The following is a 17,187-nucleotide window of genomic DNA, read 5'->3' as shown; positions in this document are numbered from 1 at the left end:
GAATGCAGATGCGCTGTCCTTACAGAAAGTGGGCTGAGGATGGACCCCCTTAACCTGGTGCCATATTTGCCTCGGGCAGAGTGGTCCCTGGGGCCAGGAGACCAAGGCTGGCTTGCGATGTTGGGTCAGGTGCTCAAGGAATACCAGGCACGTACAAGACGGTGTGTGGTTTCTCTCTTTTCTTCACGTCAAGGGTTGCTGGCTTGGGCTTTGAACAGGTGCGTGGAGCTCTGGTTGTCTCAGTGGGGCGCCTTGCTGCGTGGGCTTATCTTCATCCTGATCCTCCCCTGGGTATGAGAAAGGGGTGGACAGCGCACTGTGGCCCTTGTCTGCTCTCTCTTTGCCGTGTTGGCCTCCATGACTGGTGTGTTGGCCGCATTTTGTTTGTTTCTTTTTTATTTTTTTTAAGTTTATTAAATTGTAGTTGGTTTACAGTGTTGTGTTAACTTCTGCTGTACAGCAAAGTGACTCAGTTATAGATACACGTATTGTTTTTCATATTCTTTTCCATTATGGTTTATCAAAGGATATTGAATGTAGTTCCCTGTGCCATACAGTAGGACCTTGTTATTTATTTATTTATTTTTATTTATTTAGTTTTTTGCGGTACGCGGGCCTCTCACTGTCGTGGCCTCTCCCGTTGCGGAGCACAGGCTCCGGACGCGCAGGCTCAGCGGCCATGGCTCACGGGCCCAGCCACTCCGCGGCACGTGGGATCCTCCCGGACCGGGGCACGAACCCGTGTCCCCTGCATCGGCAGGCAGACTCTCAACCACTGCGCCACCAGGGAAGCCCCGGTTTGCTAATACCTTGTTGAGGATTTTGGCATCTGTATTCATCAAAGATACTGGCCTATAATTTTCTTTTTTTGATAGTATCTTTGTCTGGTTTTGGTATCAGGGTGCTTGTGGCTTTATAGAATGTCTTTGCGAGTGTTTCTTCCTCTTCAGTCTTTTAGAAGAGTTTGAGCAGGATCAGTGTAAGTTCTTCCTTGTATGTTTGGTCGAATTCGCCTGTGAAGCCATCTGGCCCTGGACTTTGTTTGTAGGGAGTTTTGTTTGGTCATTTGTTTTTACAGATTTTATTTCACTTCTAGCGATCGGTCTGTTCAGGTTGTCTGTTTCTTCTTGACTCAGTCTTGGCGGGCTGTATGTTTCTAGAAAGTCGTCCATTTCTAGGTTGTCAAATTTATTGGCGCATAATTGTTCATAGTACTCTCTCATGGTTTTTTTGTAGTTCTGTGGTATCAGTTGTGATTTCTCCTCTTTCATTTCGTATGTTGTTTATTTGGGTCTTCTCTCTTTCCTTCTTAGGGAGCCCGGCCATTGGTGTGTTAATTTTTGTTTACCCTTTCAAAGAACCAGCTCTGGGTTTTATTGATTTTTTTTTTTCTATTTTTTTTAAATCTCTATTTTATTTATTTCCTCTCTGATCTTTATTATCTCCTTCTTTCTGCTGACTTTAGGTTTTCTTTGGCCACATTTCCTTTTCTTTCTTTCTTTCTTTTTCTTGGCCATGCCGTGCAGCTTGTGGGATTTTAGTTTCCCAACTAGGGATCGAACCTGGGCCCTTGGCACTGAGAGCACGGAGTCCTAACCACTGGACCATCAGGGAATTCCCATGTTTGGCCACATCTTCTGTTACAAAACTTGGGATATGGGATTCTGATTCCTGACAAAGTTGGGTCTCTTTCTTCCTAGTTGTTCATTTAATTAAACCAGAGGGCTTATGAAGCCATAAAAATTAAATTATAGTGAACTATATGTTTAATGAGTTTGCTTTATGTCATAAACCAGGGCCCCTTTCAGACAACCTTGGAAATCCGATTGCTGGCTTTCAGTTAGTGATGGGTCATGATGATGCTGGTGCCAGCCGTGTTTACTGAGCTCTTACCTTGAGCCAGGGACTGCACACACACTTCTATGTGTTAATTCATCAGACCACAACAAACCTGTTTTTTTTTTTAATTTATTTTTGATTGTGTTGGGTCTTCGTTGCTGTGAGCAGGCTTTCTCTAGTCGCAGCGAGCGGGGGCTACTCTTCGTTGCAGCGCGCGGGCTTCTTCTCATTGCAGTGGCTTCTTGTTGTGGAACACAGGCTCTAGGCATGTGGGCTCAGTAGCTGTGGCTCGCGGGCTCTAGAGCGCAGGCTCCATAGTTGTGGCGTGCGGGCTTAGTTGTTCTGCAGCATGTGGGATCTTCCCGGACCAGGGCTCGAACCCGTGTCCCCTGCACTGGCAGGCAGGTTCTTAACCACTGCGCCACCAGGGAAGTCCAACGAACCTGTTTTACAGACAGAGGTGCCGAGGCCTCAGCGGTGCGGCCCTGACCCAGGCTGGTGAGTAGCTGAGCCAGGATGTGAACCCGGCCAGGAGGCGAGGGCTCATCTTTGCAACCCCTGTGCTGCCACTGCCATTAGTTGGTGTTTTCCAGGTGGTCTCTGAAACCTCTGAATTTTTAGAGGCAATAGGGCTGCGTATTGGTGCTTGATCCCTTGTAGCCTTCAGTGAAGTTCTGACTTAGCCCCAGTTACGGGTCTGAGACAGGCAGACTCCACGGGGCTGTGACCTCCGTGGGCCTGTGTCCACCCACAGACCCGGAGGCTGAGCCGGTTGTCTTTTCCTGAACAGTGTCCCCAACTCCCTGGGCTTCCTGGGCATTGTCTGGGCCCCGGGTAATTTGAGCCAAGCAGGGTGGTCCGCCTTGGGACCTGCGTGGTATAAGGATCTGGGATTGCCCTGGGGATAAAGCTCTTCCCGCACAGCTGTCCCGCTGGGCTGAAATGCACCCCACAGCCTGCCGTCTTCAGGGGCTGTGCCCCGTGAAGGCCCCCAGGCAGCACACCCACAGACCCACGGAATGGTGGAGGTGCTCCTGCCTGCTCTAAGCCTCTCTGAGGTACTACCAGGTGCCAAACAAGGGATCTTTGTTTTTGTTTTTTTAATTAATCAATTAATTAATTTGGCCGCGTCGGGTCTTAGATGCGGCATGCGGGATCTTCTTGCGGCACGTGGGCTTCTCTAGTTGTCGTGCTCAGGCTTCAGGGTGCGTGGGCTCAGTAGTTGTGGCACATGGGCTCTCTAGTTGTGGTGCACGGGCTCTAGAGAGCGGCATGTGGGATCTTAGCTCCCTGACCAGGGATCAAACTCGCGTCCCCTGCTTCGGAAGGCAGACTCTTATTAACCACTGGACCACCAGGGAAGCCCCCAAACAAAGGATCTTTGGGTCCTCACCTCTCCCATGGGACTCGGCCCTGCCTGAATGTCTAGTTGAGGGCAGGGGTTGGTGCCAGTGGTATACCCGGGTAATGAGCTCGGCACTTCAGAATCCACTTGGATTGCCAGGGCATCCACGTGTGGGTTTGGCACAGTGTAGGGTAAGAGGGAAATGTGTCCACTTAGCAGACAGTAGCCGGCGTCTTTCAGAAGTAGATTAAGTGGAGGTTGATAGGAAAGAGTCATTTTTGCAGATGTTCGTCCAAGGATGTTAATTTTTTATAGTGATCAGGAATTCGGGTGTGTTTGGAAAGGGAGGTGAAAAATTAAGTTAAATACTAAACTAGCTTAGTTGACAGTTCAAACCGGAGCAGAACGTTTTAGCTTAGATCGGGACGGCCCCTCCCCAACCTGGACTTCAGAGTCAAAGCAGCTCAGGGCACAGGCGGATGCGTGCTGGGATCTGTGTGTCCTTGGCTTCATGGTGTCCACAGGGGGGGTGCTGTCTTGGGAAGGGAGCAGAGGTACGTTTTTAAATATGTGGAGTGGAGGGCTTGGGAGGTGGGCGAGGGCTTACGATTGAAGGCTGCAGCCTTGTTCGCGGGCGCCGTGCACTTACGTCGCAGCCCCTTCCTCCCCCGGAAGCTGGCGTGCTTCTCCTATCATCGTGCTGGGGGCCCGGGGGCATCCCGAGGCGGCATGCGCACTGCTGCTCCGCCGTAGCTCCTCCTCCTACAGAGCTCCGCTGTCCCTGGAGCCCCGTGTCTCTCCTCTTGGCTGCTGCTCTGGGCCCAGGGCCGTGGAGGGTGGGAATGAGGAAGGGAGGGGCCGTTGTAGAAGGAATGGATGTTTCCTAAGCGTGGACCCCGCATGGTAGCGCTCGCCACGCTGCCGTGGGCTCCTGATTGGTCCGGCTGACACAGCTCGCCAGTGGCACTTGGTGGGCACAGGCCACAGTGCAGCGGGGCCTCCGCTCTGCAGCCTGAGTCTGCGCGCACTTGGCAGAGGGCTGCCTCCCCTGCCGTGAGTCGCCCAGGCATCCGGAGGCCTGTGGCTGTGGAGGAGCCTGTCCAGGGAGCAGTGTAAGGATCGATCAGTACGGCTCCGTTTTCCTTTTAAGAAAAGTGTTTAGAAGGACTTTCCTAGTTTCACGAATATCAGGAATTGAAAATGATACCGGCTGGTATTAAGTGCCTCAAAACAGATTTCTGCAGGAGGCTTGGGGCCTCCTTCACACTTCAGGAGCTGGTCCTCAGCCTGCCTGGGCGACGCGCGTCTGCGCTCCGCCGCCCGCTCGCGTCCGTGCAGAGAGGAGACTGGTTCCACCACGCTGAACGGTCCACACGGGGCGCGGGGCCTGGGGATACACTGACGGGCTCAGAGCTGAGGTCCGCGCGAGAGATCTGGGCTCTGTGTCAGACTTGGGGGAGGAGGGTTGGTGAGTCCCTGGCGTCCTCCCACCTCGTCACTGATTTATCTGGTTTGTTCTTCCAGAAAGAGTCTGCTGAGGGCGAGGATCATGGACTTCATCACCTCCACGGCCACCCTGCCCCTGCTGTTGTGCTGCGTGGGTGTCTTCAGCCTCTGCAAGCTGCTGCAGCGGCTGCGCACGAGAGCCTACGTCCGGAACGCCGTGGTGGTCATTACCGGCGCCACGTCGGGCCTGGGCCGAGGTGGGTGGTGGGGCAGTGCTGGGCGGGGGACAGCGGTGTGGGTGCAGACACACGAGGCGGGCTGGCAGCTGGGCAGCAAGGGTGGCACTGCCCTTGGTCCAGATAGAGACAGAGAGCTTAAGCGCAGTGAGAGACGGCCCTGACCTACGGCACCAGGGCCGGAGGCGGAAGCCAGGGAGGGGGCCGCGTGTGCACGTGGGGCAGCCTCAGCGCCGGTCGGTGTGGAAACAGGCATTTGTATGTGGAGACTTTAAAAAATGGACACTAACTTAGGGCCAAACAAAGCGTTCCTTTCCCTGGGTTCAGCGAGCATCCCAGGTTTATGGCTTTGGTGTCACCTCCAGCTTGCTGTCCCCTCACGGGGCCGTGCCTCCAGCCGTGCCCTGGCACCTTGGCAGGTGGGGACGGGATCAGTGAGGCCTCAGCTGTTCCTCAGCTGGGTTCTCCAGTTGAGCTCAGATCTAACCTAGTGACCACGTGGAGCTTCTGGGTCCCAGGCCCACCCCACACGCCTGTGCCAACCATGGCAGTGTACCAGGGCAGGTGCAGGTGTGTCAGCTTCCGCACATGCTCCGCGCCACCTCTGCACGCCCGCCATGCTCACACTCAGTTCCATGGAACGAGGCCGAGAGGCGCCCTGAGTTGGGGTACACCCAGCGCCCCTGCGTCTCCTGGCCGGTGAGAGTACAGCCAGTGTGGCCCTGGGCCACGTGCTGGCCCCTAGGCCAGGTGCTGGAACAGACGGATGTGAGGCAGGGTCCCTTCCCTCTGGGAGCCCATGGTCTGTGCAGAGAGGAAGGACTTCTCTCCGTGTGTTGCCCTTTCAGGACGGGTGTTCACAGCGGGCTGGCAGGGGAGGCACCTACGTGCGTGCTGGCTTGGGCTCGTCTCCCTGAGTCCTCATAGCTGACGCTCAGAGAAGGTGCGACTTGCCCTGGGACTTCTAGGCAGGAGCGCGAAGCCAGGACTCAAGCCCTTGTCTTGTCTCCCTGGGGGAGGGGGCAGGGTGGGCCGTGAGCATGCGTCACGCAGGGGCTGCTGGTACTTGAGAGCTACGGGAACACAGGGGAGCAGACGGGGAGTGGCGTGCAGGCGGCCAGGGGACCTGGGCAGAGTGCGGGGAGCAGGGGTCCGTGCGTGCACCAGCATGGCGTTCAGGTGAGCTCTCGGGGTGACCCAGGGCCCCAAGCCATAGCCGGCCTCTGACCTTACTCAGCTGCTAAATACAGGGTGTCAGCAGCCGCTGCTCCACCACAGAGAGAAGTGGTTTTTTTTAACGTCCTTGAAGCGTGTCAGGGGGTTGGCTGTGGGGGAAAGGCACACTGCAGCGCCGGCGCGCACACGCGTGACGGAGATGCTGTTCTCTCTCCATCCGCGCTTCCTCCTGTGACACCAGGGCCGGGAAGGGGATGGAAAACACAAAGCCCGCGTGTCTGTGTGCGTCTGTGCTGTTCCCACCATCTCCTAGATTCCATCGGAGGGCCAGGAGGGCGTGTATCCCTCCCCCTCTGGCTGTCTCAGTACAAACACCCCTCAGCGACTGCCCGGGAGGCATGGGGAGGAGACCCCGGCCACCCTCATGGCTCTGCCCAGCCTGTCGGCCGCCCTGGACGCCTGGGTGACGTGCTGAGTGTTCGGACAAATCTCGTGTTTCTCCTGCCTTGTCTCCTGGCTTGTCCTTGTGGACTGGCGGGACACTGGCTGAAGGGACATGTCTCGGTCCCGAGGCCATGAGCCTAGTGGACTTACAAGCTGGTAGTGCTGGTGGCTGGGGACCGGCTGGCAGCCCAAGATAAATGGATTCCTTTTTCTCTCCACCCTCCCGCCTCTATCAGCTTTTTCAAGAAATGAAAACGGAATTTTCTCAGCCTGTTGGCATTTCTGTCATTCTCTGTATGAACTCTAATTTCCTCCCTTGGCTTTCCTTGGGAAGCAAAGCTTAAGCAGAACGCGGGTGACCAGTTTCCAGAGCTGTTCAGACACTTGCGTGTCCCCCACCTTGGATCTTGGTGGCATCTCACTGAATGTCCATCGTGGTGGCCAGGTCGGGACAAAATGGGGTGAGGAAGCCAGCAGGGCTTTGGGAGTGATAGGAAACGGGCCTCAGGAGCGCCTGCCCTCAGCCCCACCCCCGAGGAGGCTCTGCAGGGCAGGTGGGATGGGGGCCGTGACCCAGGCAGACCCCGGGGCCAGAGCGGGGGCTGTGGCTCTGTCTGGGTTTGTGCCCTCGGTCAGGGTGAGCTTCAAAGAAGACAACGCCGCACGCCTGGAAGTGCACCGGTTTAGTTGAGTTGAACCTCCTTCCAGAAGGCTCCATCTGGGTCAGGCTGGGAGGCGCTGGCCCCGGGATAGCAAGTGACGCTGCAGGAGGCGCCGCGTCTGGAAAGAAGGCTTTGCCGCCATGGAGCCTCCTCCCTCCTGCCCTGAGGGAGGCTGGCATTCTCCCTGCTTCGCTTTCGCTTTCGAGGCATGGGTGGGGGAAGGACCCCGTCTGGACCCCAGAGCCTCCTCCCTTCCTGGATCCCTGACCCTCCGGTGGGCTCCTGGGGCCGGCCTTGCCCTCCTAGCAGCCCGCGGCACCAAGACTCCGCTTGACCAACCGGCCCCTGAGACTCAGTCTGGGCCCCGGGGGTGGCCGCATGGTCAGCTGGGGCCGCACACACCTGCTCTTGGGCACCTGAGGGAGACTAGGCCTCTAGCGAGGACAGATTGTGCCCCTTTAAGCCCCAGGTTTCCATTCTCACTAACAGCCAGTCTTTGGAACATTTTAAGAGGGCAGCTTAGAAGCACAACGCAGCCCTTGTGCAGTGCTTTCTCTCCTCGCGGTGCTGGCCCGGCCGCTGTAACCCGCTCAGTCCTAGCGCTGCTGACCTGCGCCTGCAGAAGAGGGAAGTGGGGACCAAGAGGTCGAAACTTCCCACGTCACAGGGCCGTCAGGGCTGGGGTCTGAGTCGGACACAGGAGGTCTCGCTCGTGTCCGTCCTCTTGACCGCAGGGCTGTGCGGCTCTCCGCGGGCTGTGAGCTTCGGGGCACCAAGCGCTCGGCTGTGTTTGGGGGCAGGGCGAGAGGACCTCAGCCCCTGCTTCCTCCCTCTCCCTGCCCCTCCTGTCGTGGCCTTGGGAGTCACATGTGACCCTGGCTGGCCTAGTCCTAGAGATGCCGCCCCCACCAGGGCTGACCTGGTCCCTCCCAAGGATTTGGACACCAGAGCTTGGAGGTAACAGGCCAAGGACACCCTTGTCTGGCGGGGGAGTGGTGTCCACAGGAACGCAGCGCTGTCTGCAGCCCCGCCCCCATCTGGTGGAGAGGCCAGGCTGGGAATGCAGTGGGGAAGGGACCTGCTAGCATTCAGAGAGCTTGATTCCTGCTGCCCAGGACTCTGGGCCACCACTCCTGTCCTTCGCATCTGAACCATTCAGCCCCTTCCCTGAATTCTTGAGCTACCCTGGAATCCTCCTGATAGATCCTCTTTTTGCTTTGCCCCGGGTGACTTGAGTCCCTTTTCTTGCCACCAAAGAATATTGACTAAGAGAGGTGCCCAGATAGTTCTGGACTCCCCCGCCATGGCCTTCGTCAGTTGTCACCTGGATGCTGTAGTGACTCAGAGGCACCCCCAGCAGGAGGGAACCTTTTAAAATGATGCCACCCTTGGACTTCCCTGGGGGCGCAGAATCCTCCTGCCGATGCAGGGGACACGCATTCAGGCTCTGGTCTGGGAAGATCCCACATGCTGTGGAGCAACTAAGCCCGAGAGCCACAACTACTGAGCCCGCGTGCCACAACTACTAGAGCCCGTGCTCCGCACCAAGAGAAGCCGCCGCCATGAGAAGCCCGTGCACCGCGATGAAGAGTAGCCCCCGCTCGCCGCAACTACAGAAAGCCCGCGCGCAGCAACGAAGACCCAACACAGCCAAAAAAACCTGATGCCACCCTTAATGCCGCCCTGCTGCGCGGGCGCTTGGCATACTTCAGCTCTTTAACCTCCTCGCAAGGCTGTCAGCCTCCCCACGTCCTGTCCCCGCTGCGTGTGTCCACGAGCCCTCGGGCCTGTGTACTCTCGGGAGGAACAGCCTGCAGGCTTCAGGCCTCGGGGGAGCCTCTCCGCCCCTCTCACCAGAGTCCTGTGTCCCCTGTGCGTCCACAGAACCACAGAAGCAGCCCCGGCAGGTACGTGCCTGCTGCGTTGAGGTGACGGCATCCCCGAGCTGGCGCTGCCTGACCGTCGGGCACATCCCTTGCCTCACTGAGCTCCTCGCCATGAAAGTGGGGATACTGCTCGCAGGGTGGATCAGAGCTAAAGGTTATGCTGGAAAGTTCTGAGCCTGGTACCTAACAGTCTGTCCCCCAGCTGCTGCCTTCCTCCTGCCCGTGGACGTCTGTCACAGCCCCGAACGTGGGCTCTGCAGTGGTGACAGCAGAGCTCCCTGTGCCGGGTCCCTAACCCTGCCCCACAGCCTTCCACGGCGGGCCGGTGCCGATGGCTGGGGAACAAGTAGCCCTATGGTCTGGGGCTGGGGAGCTGGGAGCTGAGCTGATGGTGAAGGCCTGGGCCTCCCCAGCTGCCACGCTGCTTTCTTCTTCCTCTAGAATGTGCCAGAGTTTTCCATGCTGCCGGTGCCAAGCTGGTGCTCTGTGGCCGGAACGCCGAGGCCCTGGAGGAGCTCACCCGAGAACTTGCTGCTTCCCGGGCTACCGAGGTGAGCCCAGGCGTGGTTTTCATGGGGAAGAGGTGCAGCCCTGGTCGGCCAGCTGGGCTCAAATCCACCACTTCCGCAGAGCCGCGAGTTTAGGGAGGCCCCTCTGTGAGTGCTTTCTTCCTCCCCCATGTCTCCGCTAATACCTGTTCACCTCTTGGCGGTGGTAGCCGGGAGACTGGCAATGACTTTTAACATTTTAAGTTAAGATGACATTTAACATTTCCTTTCCAGTTGAGGTGCCTTTTATCCTTTTTCTTGTCTAACGGCTCCGATTAGAACAACAAGCTATGCTGAATAGCTGCAGTGAAAGCAGACATCCTTGTCTTGTTCTGGAGCACAGTGGAACACTTTCAGTCTTACACCACTGGACATGATGTTAGTTGTAAGTTTTTCATAAATACCTTGGGGGAATTTCCCCTCTGTTCCTAGTTTTCTGAGAGCTTTTATCATGAAAGGGTGTCGGATTATGTCAGATCTCTTTTCTGCATCAGTTGAGATGCTTACGTGGTCCTTCCCCCTTCGTTCTATTAACGTGGTGGGTTACACTGATTGATTTCCTCACGGTAAACTACCCTTGCCTTGCTGGGATAAATTTAACCTGTTCATGACGAATAATCCTCTTAGTATGCTGTTGAATTTGATTGGTTAGTATTCTGTTGTGGATTTTAGCATCGATATTCATAAAGGAATTGGGTCTGTAATTTTCTTGTGGTGTCTTTATCTGGCCTTGGTATCAGAGTAATGCTGGCCTCACAGAATGCATCGGTAAGTGTTTTCTCCTCTTCGGGGTTTTTTTGGTTTTTTGTTTTCTAAATACTTATTTATTTATTAGGCTGCGCCAGATCTTAGTTGTGTAATGCGGGATCTGTTGTTGCGTTGCGCGGGCTCCAGAGTGCGCAGGCTTCGTTGCTCCGTGGCATGTGGGATCTTAGCTCCCTGACTAGGGATCAGACCGCGTCCCCTGCACTGGAAGGCAGATTCTTAACCACTGGACCACAAGGGAAGTCCCTCCTCTTCAGTTTTTTGGAAGAGTATAAGTATTGGTGTTAATTCTTCTTTAAAATTTGATAAAATTCACCAGTGAATCTGGTTCCGGATATTTTTTGTTGGGAGGTTAATTTAGGTTACTGATTCAGTTTCTACCTGTCACATGTCTGCTGAGATTCTGTTTCTTCTTGGCTCAGTTTAGGTAATTTGTGCATTTCGGGGAATTTGTCCATTTCTTCGAGGTTATCTAATTTGTGCGTTTCCGGGAATTTGTCCATTTCTTCGAGGTTATCTAATTTGTGCGTTTCGGGGAATTTGTCCATTTCTTCGAGGTTATCTAATTTGTTGGCTACAGTTGTCCATAGTATTCTCTTACAATCTTTTTTATCTGTGTAAGGTCCCACTTTCAGTTCTAATTTTAGTTACTTGCACCTTTTCTTTTTTCTTTGGTCTGGCTAACGGTTTCTCAATTTTGTTGATCTTTTCAGAACACCAACTTGTGATTTCATTCATTTTCTTTGTTTTCTATTCTCTCTCTATATATCTTTGTTTTTAAATATTTTATTTATTTATTTCGCTACGCCGAGTCTTTAGTTGAGGCACTCGGGATCTTTATTGCCGTGTGTGGAATCTTTAGTTGCAGCATGTGGGATCTAGTTCCCTGACCAGGGATCGAACCCGGGCCCCCTGCATTGGGAGTGTGGAGTCTTAACCACTGGACCACCATATTTAAGCACTGGACCCCTATATTTTGTTTATCTTCTTTCTAATCTGCTTTCCTTCCTCTGCTAGCTTTGAGTTTAGTTTGCTCTGTTTCCCTAAGATGCAAAGATATATTAAAGATATGTTATTGAGGGGCTTCCCTGGTGGCACAGTGGTTGAGAGTCCGCCTGCCGGGTTCGTGCCCCGGTCCGGGAAGATCCCACATGCCGTGGAGCAGCTGGGCCCGTGAGCCATGGCCGCTGAGCCTGCGTGTCCGGAGCCTATGCTCCGCAACGGGAGACGCCCACGTACCGCAAACAAAACAAAACAAAACCAAAAAGGTATGTTATTGAGATCTTTTTTTTTTCTTCCCAGCCATGCTGCATGGCATGTGGGATCTTAGCTCCCCAACTAGGGATCGAACCTGCACCCCCTGCACTGGAGGCGCAGTCTTAACCACTGGACTGCCAGAAAAATCCCCTTCTTTTTTAAATATAGTCATTTATAGTTATAAGTTGCCCTCTTAGCACAGCCTTCACTGCATCCTGTAAGTTTTGGTATGTTATGTTTCCATTTTCACTTTGTTGTAAGTACTCTCTAATGCCCCTTGTGATTTCTGTTGTGAGCCAGTGGTTGTTTAATGTCCCCTGGTTTCCAGTTTGCACGGTGTTACTGGTTTCTAGCTTCATCACTCTGTGGTTGTGGGAGGTAATTTTTATGATATTTATCTTTTAAAAGCTCTTGAGACTTGTTTGCGACCTAACATGTGGTCTGTCCTGGAGAATGTTCCATGTGTGCTTGTGAAGCGTATGTATTACACTGTTGATGGGTGGAGTGTTCTAAATATGACGCTTAGGTCCAATTTGTTTATAGTGTTGTTCAGGTCATCTATTTCCTAATTGATTTGTCTGGTTGTTCTATCCATTATTGAAAGTGGGGTATTGCTATATCAAAATATTATTGTAGAACTGTCTATTTCTCCCTTCAATTCTGTTGATTTTTGCTTCCTATATTTTGAGGGTCTGTTATTAGGTACATAAGTGTTTATAACTGTTATGTAATGTACCTTTTAACATTATTATATAATGTCCTTCTTTGTCTCTTGTAACCTTTTTTGATTTAAAGTATTTTTTTGTCTGATATTAGTTTAGGCACCCTACCTCTCTATTTGGTTACTATTTAAATAGAATATCTCTCTTCATCGTTTTCCTGTCAATGTGTCTTTGGATCTAAAGTTAGTGTCTTAAAGACAGCATATAGGGGGCTTCCCTGGTGGCGCAGTGGTTGAGGGTCCGCCTGCCGATGCAGGGGACACAGGTTCATGCCCTGGTCTGGGAGGATCCCACGTGCTGCGGAGCGGCTGGGCCCGTGAGCCGTGGCCGCTGAGCCTGCGCATCCGGAGCCTGTGCTCCGCAACGGGAGAGGCCACAACAGTGAGAGGCCCGCATACTGCAAAAAAAAAAAAAAAAAAAAAAAAAAAAAGACAGCATATAGTTAGGTGTTGTTTTTTTTTAAAATCCATTCTGCCAACCAGTCTTTTGATTAAAGGGTTTAAACTATTTACATTTAAAGTAATTACTATTTAGGAGGGACTTCTGCCATTTCGCTATTTTTTTTTTTTTTTTTTTTTTTTTTTTGCGGTACGCGGGCCTCTCACTGTTGTGGCCCCTCCCGCTGTGGAGCACAGGCTCCGGACGCGCAGGCTCAGCAGCCATGGCTCACGGGCCCAGCCGCTCCGCGGCATGTGGGATCTTCCCGGACCGGGGCACGAACCCGTGTCCCCTACATCGGCAGGCGGACTCTCAACCACTGCGCCACCAGGGAAGCCCCATTTCGCTATTTTTTTTCTATATGTCTTGTAGCTTTTTTGTCCATTTCCTGCATTACTCTCTTGTGTTTAGTTGCTTTTTTGGAGTGAAATGCTTTGATTCCCTTCTCATTTCCTCACATGTATATTCTATAGCTACTTTCTATGTGATTACCATGGAGATTACATTGAACATCCTGAAGTTGTAACAATCTAATTAGAATTTATACCAACTTAATGTCAATAGCACACAGAAACTCCACTCTGTCCTCCCCCATCTCTGCTATTCACGTCATAGGTTACATCTTTATACATTGTTTGCCCAGTAACATAGATTAATAATAGTTTTAAAATGCATTTGTCAAATTATGTAGAAAATAAAGAGTAGAATTACAATCCAAAGTTACAATACTACTAGCTTTTATAATTCCCCATGTATTTATTTTCCTGGAGATCTTTATTTCTTCAAATGGCTTTGAGTTACACTGTATAGCTTCCTTTCGTTTCAAACCTGAAGGACCTCATTTAGCACTTCTTGCAGGGCATGTCTAGTGGTAACAAACTCCCTCAGCTTTTATTTATATGGGAACTTTAATTTCTCCCTCATTTTTGACATTATAGAACACAGATATAGAATTCTTTGTTGACATTTTTCTTCTTTCAGCACTTTGAATATATCGACCCACTGTCTTCAGGCCTCCAAAGTTTCTAATGAGAAATCAGCTGATAGTAAGGATTTCTTTTATGTGAGGAGTAGTTTCTCTCTTGCAGTTTTCAGATTCTCTGTCACCTGGCTGTGATTGTGATGTGTCATAGTGCAGGTCTCTGAGTTTATCCTACTTGGTGTTGAACTTCTTGGATGTGTAGATTTATGTCCTTCATTAAATTTGGGACTTTTTCAGCAGTTATTTCTTCCAGTGTTTTCTCTGCCCCCTTCTCTCTCTCTCCTCCTTCTCAGATTCCTACTAGGAGTGTGTTAGTCCACTTGGTGGTGTCCCACAGATCCCTTAGGCTCTGCTCACTTTTCTTCATTTTTTTTTTTTCTTCTTCATTTTTCTTGTTCTCGGATTTGAGAATTTCAGTTGTCCCCTCTTCAGGTTCATGGATTCTCTCTTCTCCTTGCCCAGATCTGCCTTTGGACCCCTGTAGTGTATTTTTCATTTCAGTTATTGTACTTTTGAGCTCCAGAATTTTTTAATAATTTCTGTTTCTATTGATATTCTCATTTTGTTATACATGAGTTTCCTGCCTTTGTCCACATCTTCCTTTAGCACTTTGAACATCTTTAAGACAGTTGTTTTAGTCAGTTCATTGTCTGGGCTTCCTGAGGAATGTTTTTCTGGGGATTTATCTACATTTTTGAATACCAGAAGGCAAGTGCAACTCCATTAAACCTACTGGAAGCCACTTCAGCAGGTGGTGGTTAAAAGAGTGCAGGCTGCTTCCATGCTGCAGCTCGGCGATCAGAACAGCATCCACCATCAGAATGCAGTCCTGATATGTGGAAGACAAGGTCCTTATTGTCTACCTTGGCTCCTTCAAGCTGCAAGAGAAATGTGGGTTGCCTTTCCCACAGCTGCCCACCACAGGGGTGGGGCCACCATGGAGCTAATGGTTGAAATTGGCCAAAAATTGTCTATACTTTGCCAGCCGAGCACTCCCCTGGAAGCTTCAAGCGTTCAAACAGACTTCAGAGTCATGACGTCATTTCACTCTAGAGAGTTGCTGCCAGTGCAGCTGTCCAGGCAGAGGGAGGGCTCCAGGCACTTCCGTCTCCGTGCTCCCTCTGACTCCATCCCCTCCCTCATCTTCTTAGATTCTGCGACAGCCCCTGACTTAGACTGCTTGGCTAGTCATTCTCTTCATTTACAGAATTTGTCTGTCTCCCCCACAAGACTGCGTGCTTTAGGAGGACAGAAGCACGTCTGTCTTGCTTTCTGCCATGTCCCCAGTGTTGAGCATATAGGGGCATATAAAAATGTTTTGTGGGGCTTCCCTGGCGGCGCAGTGGTTGAGAGTCCGCCTGCCGGTGCAGGGGACGCGGGTTCGTGCCCCCGTCCGGGAAGATCCCACATGCCACGGAGCGGCTGGGCCCGTGAGCCATGGCCGCTGAGCCTGCGTGTCCGGAGCCTGTGCTCCGCAATGGGAGAGGCCGCAGCAGTGAGAGGCCCGCGTACCGCAAACAAACAAAAAATGTTTTGTGACTGAAGAATGAAACTGATTTGGCCTGAGGAGGGTAGCAGCTCTGTGACGTAGGACAGTGCAGTGCCAGGCTGGCACAGGGCGGCAAGGGGGGCCATGCTTCCATCATATGTGACCCCTGCCCCATGGCACTTACAGTCAGTTAAGGAGAAAGGCTGCCCAAGTGAGGTATGAGCAGGGTTGGCAGGCTCCTCCAGGTCACATCCTTCAGAGGAGAAGTGTTGTGACCTGTCCCTTCACAGCCAGGCCCTCCCAGCACTGAGAAGCAGGGCCTGTGGCTCCCACGCCCGTCGCTCTGAAGCTACGTTTGGCTTCTGTCTGGCTTCTGTCGTTCTTGCCCAGGTGCAGACTCACAAGCCTTACACAGTGACCTTCGACCTCACGGACCCTGGGGCCATAGTGGGGGCCGCTGCAGAGATCCTGCAGTGCTTTGGCTATGTGGATGTGCTCATCAACAACGCCGGGATCAGCTACCGCGGCACCATTGTGGACACCAGCCTGGACGTGGACAAGAGAGTCATGGAGACAAACTACTTTGGTCCAGTTGCTCTGACGAAAGGTAACGGTCTTGGGTGAAAAGGAAGACGAGCACGGGTACGGCAGCATTCTTTGTATTTCCCTTGGTTCCTTCTTCCTACACCTGGCCTGTCCCACCCCTTTGACCCTGGAGTCAGTGGTGTCCTTATGGCCCGGGTGTTGGCTTTTCTGGGCTTTTATTTGCATTTTCTTCCACTGCTTTATGGTCTTACAGCGAGATGTTCTCCTCAGCAACAGCCTCATCTGCACAGTGTTGGCTCCACGTCTTTCCACTGTGTCTGCACACCTACAGAGTGGGGCGTTCTGACGTCCAGCCACGGTTCTCACTCCAGGGAGAGGCCTTCCCTCCCCTCCTGGGCGCAGGGGGCTAAGAGTTCCAGTAAACAGTCCCCCCGCCCCAGGCTCTCAGCATGAGCTGCAGTGACCTCTCCCCTCTCCCCACAGCGCTCCTGCCCTCTATGATCAGAAGGCGCCAGGGCCACGTTGTCGCCATCAGCAGTATCCAGGGCAAAATCAGCGTTCCCTTCCGATCCGCGTGTGAGTACTTCCTTCTCCTTCCCACGTTCCCTTTACTGTTTTCTCCCTGTTACAAGAACAACACGTTCACTGTCCAGAATTCAGACGTTAGAGAAACAGCACGGAACGTGCAGGGACGTCATCAGCGTGTGCTCCCGAGCAGAGGCCTGGGCTCAGCCCCAGCTCTGCTCCTCGTGTCACCTGCGGCCCCCGTGCTGTGCCCCCCGTGTCGGCCCCTCTCAGTGCCACCACCGTCAGCCCACAGGTGCTGCCCCACCGCCACTTTACCGCACGTGCCTCCAGAATTCTTCTACGTGGGATCAAATGTGCAAAACTGGGGCACGTTATATGTAGTTTTGTGGTTCGCTTATTCCATTTGACAGTGTCTTTCTGCATCAGCACATATGGATTTACCTAGTTCCTTTAAGTGGATGTACAGTCATTAATCGAATGGATGTGGCATCATTTCCTTAGTAGCTTTCGTGACACGTGAGGATTTGCATCCCTTCAGTCGGTGACCAGTAGCAGTGATGTGCTGTGTACAGCATCCTTCAGCATTTTTATCTCTGGGCTCTCATGGGAGGGTTTCAGTAAGATTAGTTCCAAAAAGTGGACACAGGACCAAAAAATTAACGCTGCCAGCTTGACTTCCGCCCCGACTCTCACCTCCCTGCGTGAGTGGCTGCGCCAGAATGTTGAGACTGCGCCATCACGGGCACCAGCGAGCAGATTCTGCTTTTGTTAAGAGATGTGAAAGGTGATTTCACAAACTGTCCTGGGAGCTGCACTCTTTGCTCCACCGTCTGCAAGGAAACACTCAGCTGTAACAGTCTCCCCCTCTCCAGATGCTC

The 17,187-nt window shown here is 52.6% G+C and overlaps 1 protein-coding gene across 4 annotated transcripts in view; it reads left to right on the top strand.

Moving 5' to 3' along the window:
* DHRS7B (dehydrogenase/reductase 7B) overlaps window positions 1-17,187 on the top strand; it is a 41,846-nt gene that overhangs the window by 15,893 nt on the left and 8,766 nt on the right. For all 4 annotated transcript variants that reach the window (XM_032615894.1, XM_032615893.1, XM_032615891.1 and 1 more), the window contains 4 exons: window positions 4,709-4,887; window positions 9,476-9,585; window positions 15,626-15,842; window positions 16,265-16,357. In XM_032615894.1, coding sequence (XP_032471785.1) covers window positions 4,734-4,887; window positions 9,476-9,585; window positions 15,626-15,842; window positions 16,265-16,357 — 574 coding nt within the window. In that variant the 5' untranslated portion in view covers window positions 4,709-4,733. The remainder of the gene's footprint in view (window positions 1-4,708; window positions 4,888-9,475; window positions 9,586-15,625; window positions 15,843-16,264; window positions 16,358-17,187) is intronic.

This window comes from Phocoena sinus, chromosome 20 (assembly GCF_008692025.1).
Source record: "Phocoena sinus isolate mPhoSin1 chromosome 20, mPhoSin1.pri, whole genome shotgun sequence".
Lineage (NCBI taxonomy): Eukaryota > Metazoa > Chordata > Mammalia > Artiodactyla > Phocoenidae > Phocoena > Phocoena sinus.
The sequence above is the reverse complement of the archived record's forward strand: the minus strand, read 5'-3'. Positions and strand labels throughout refer to the sequence as shown.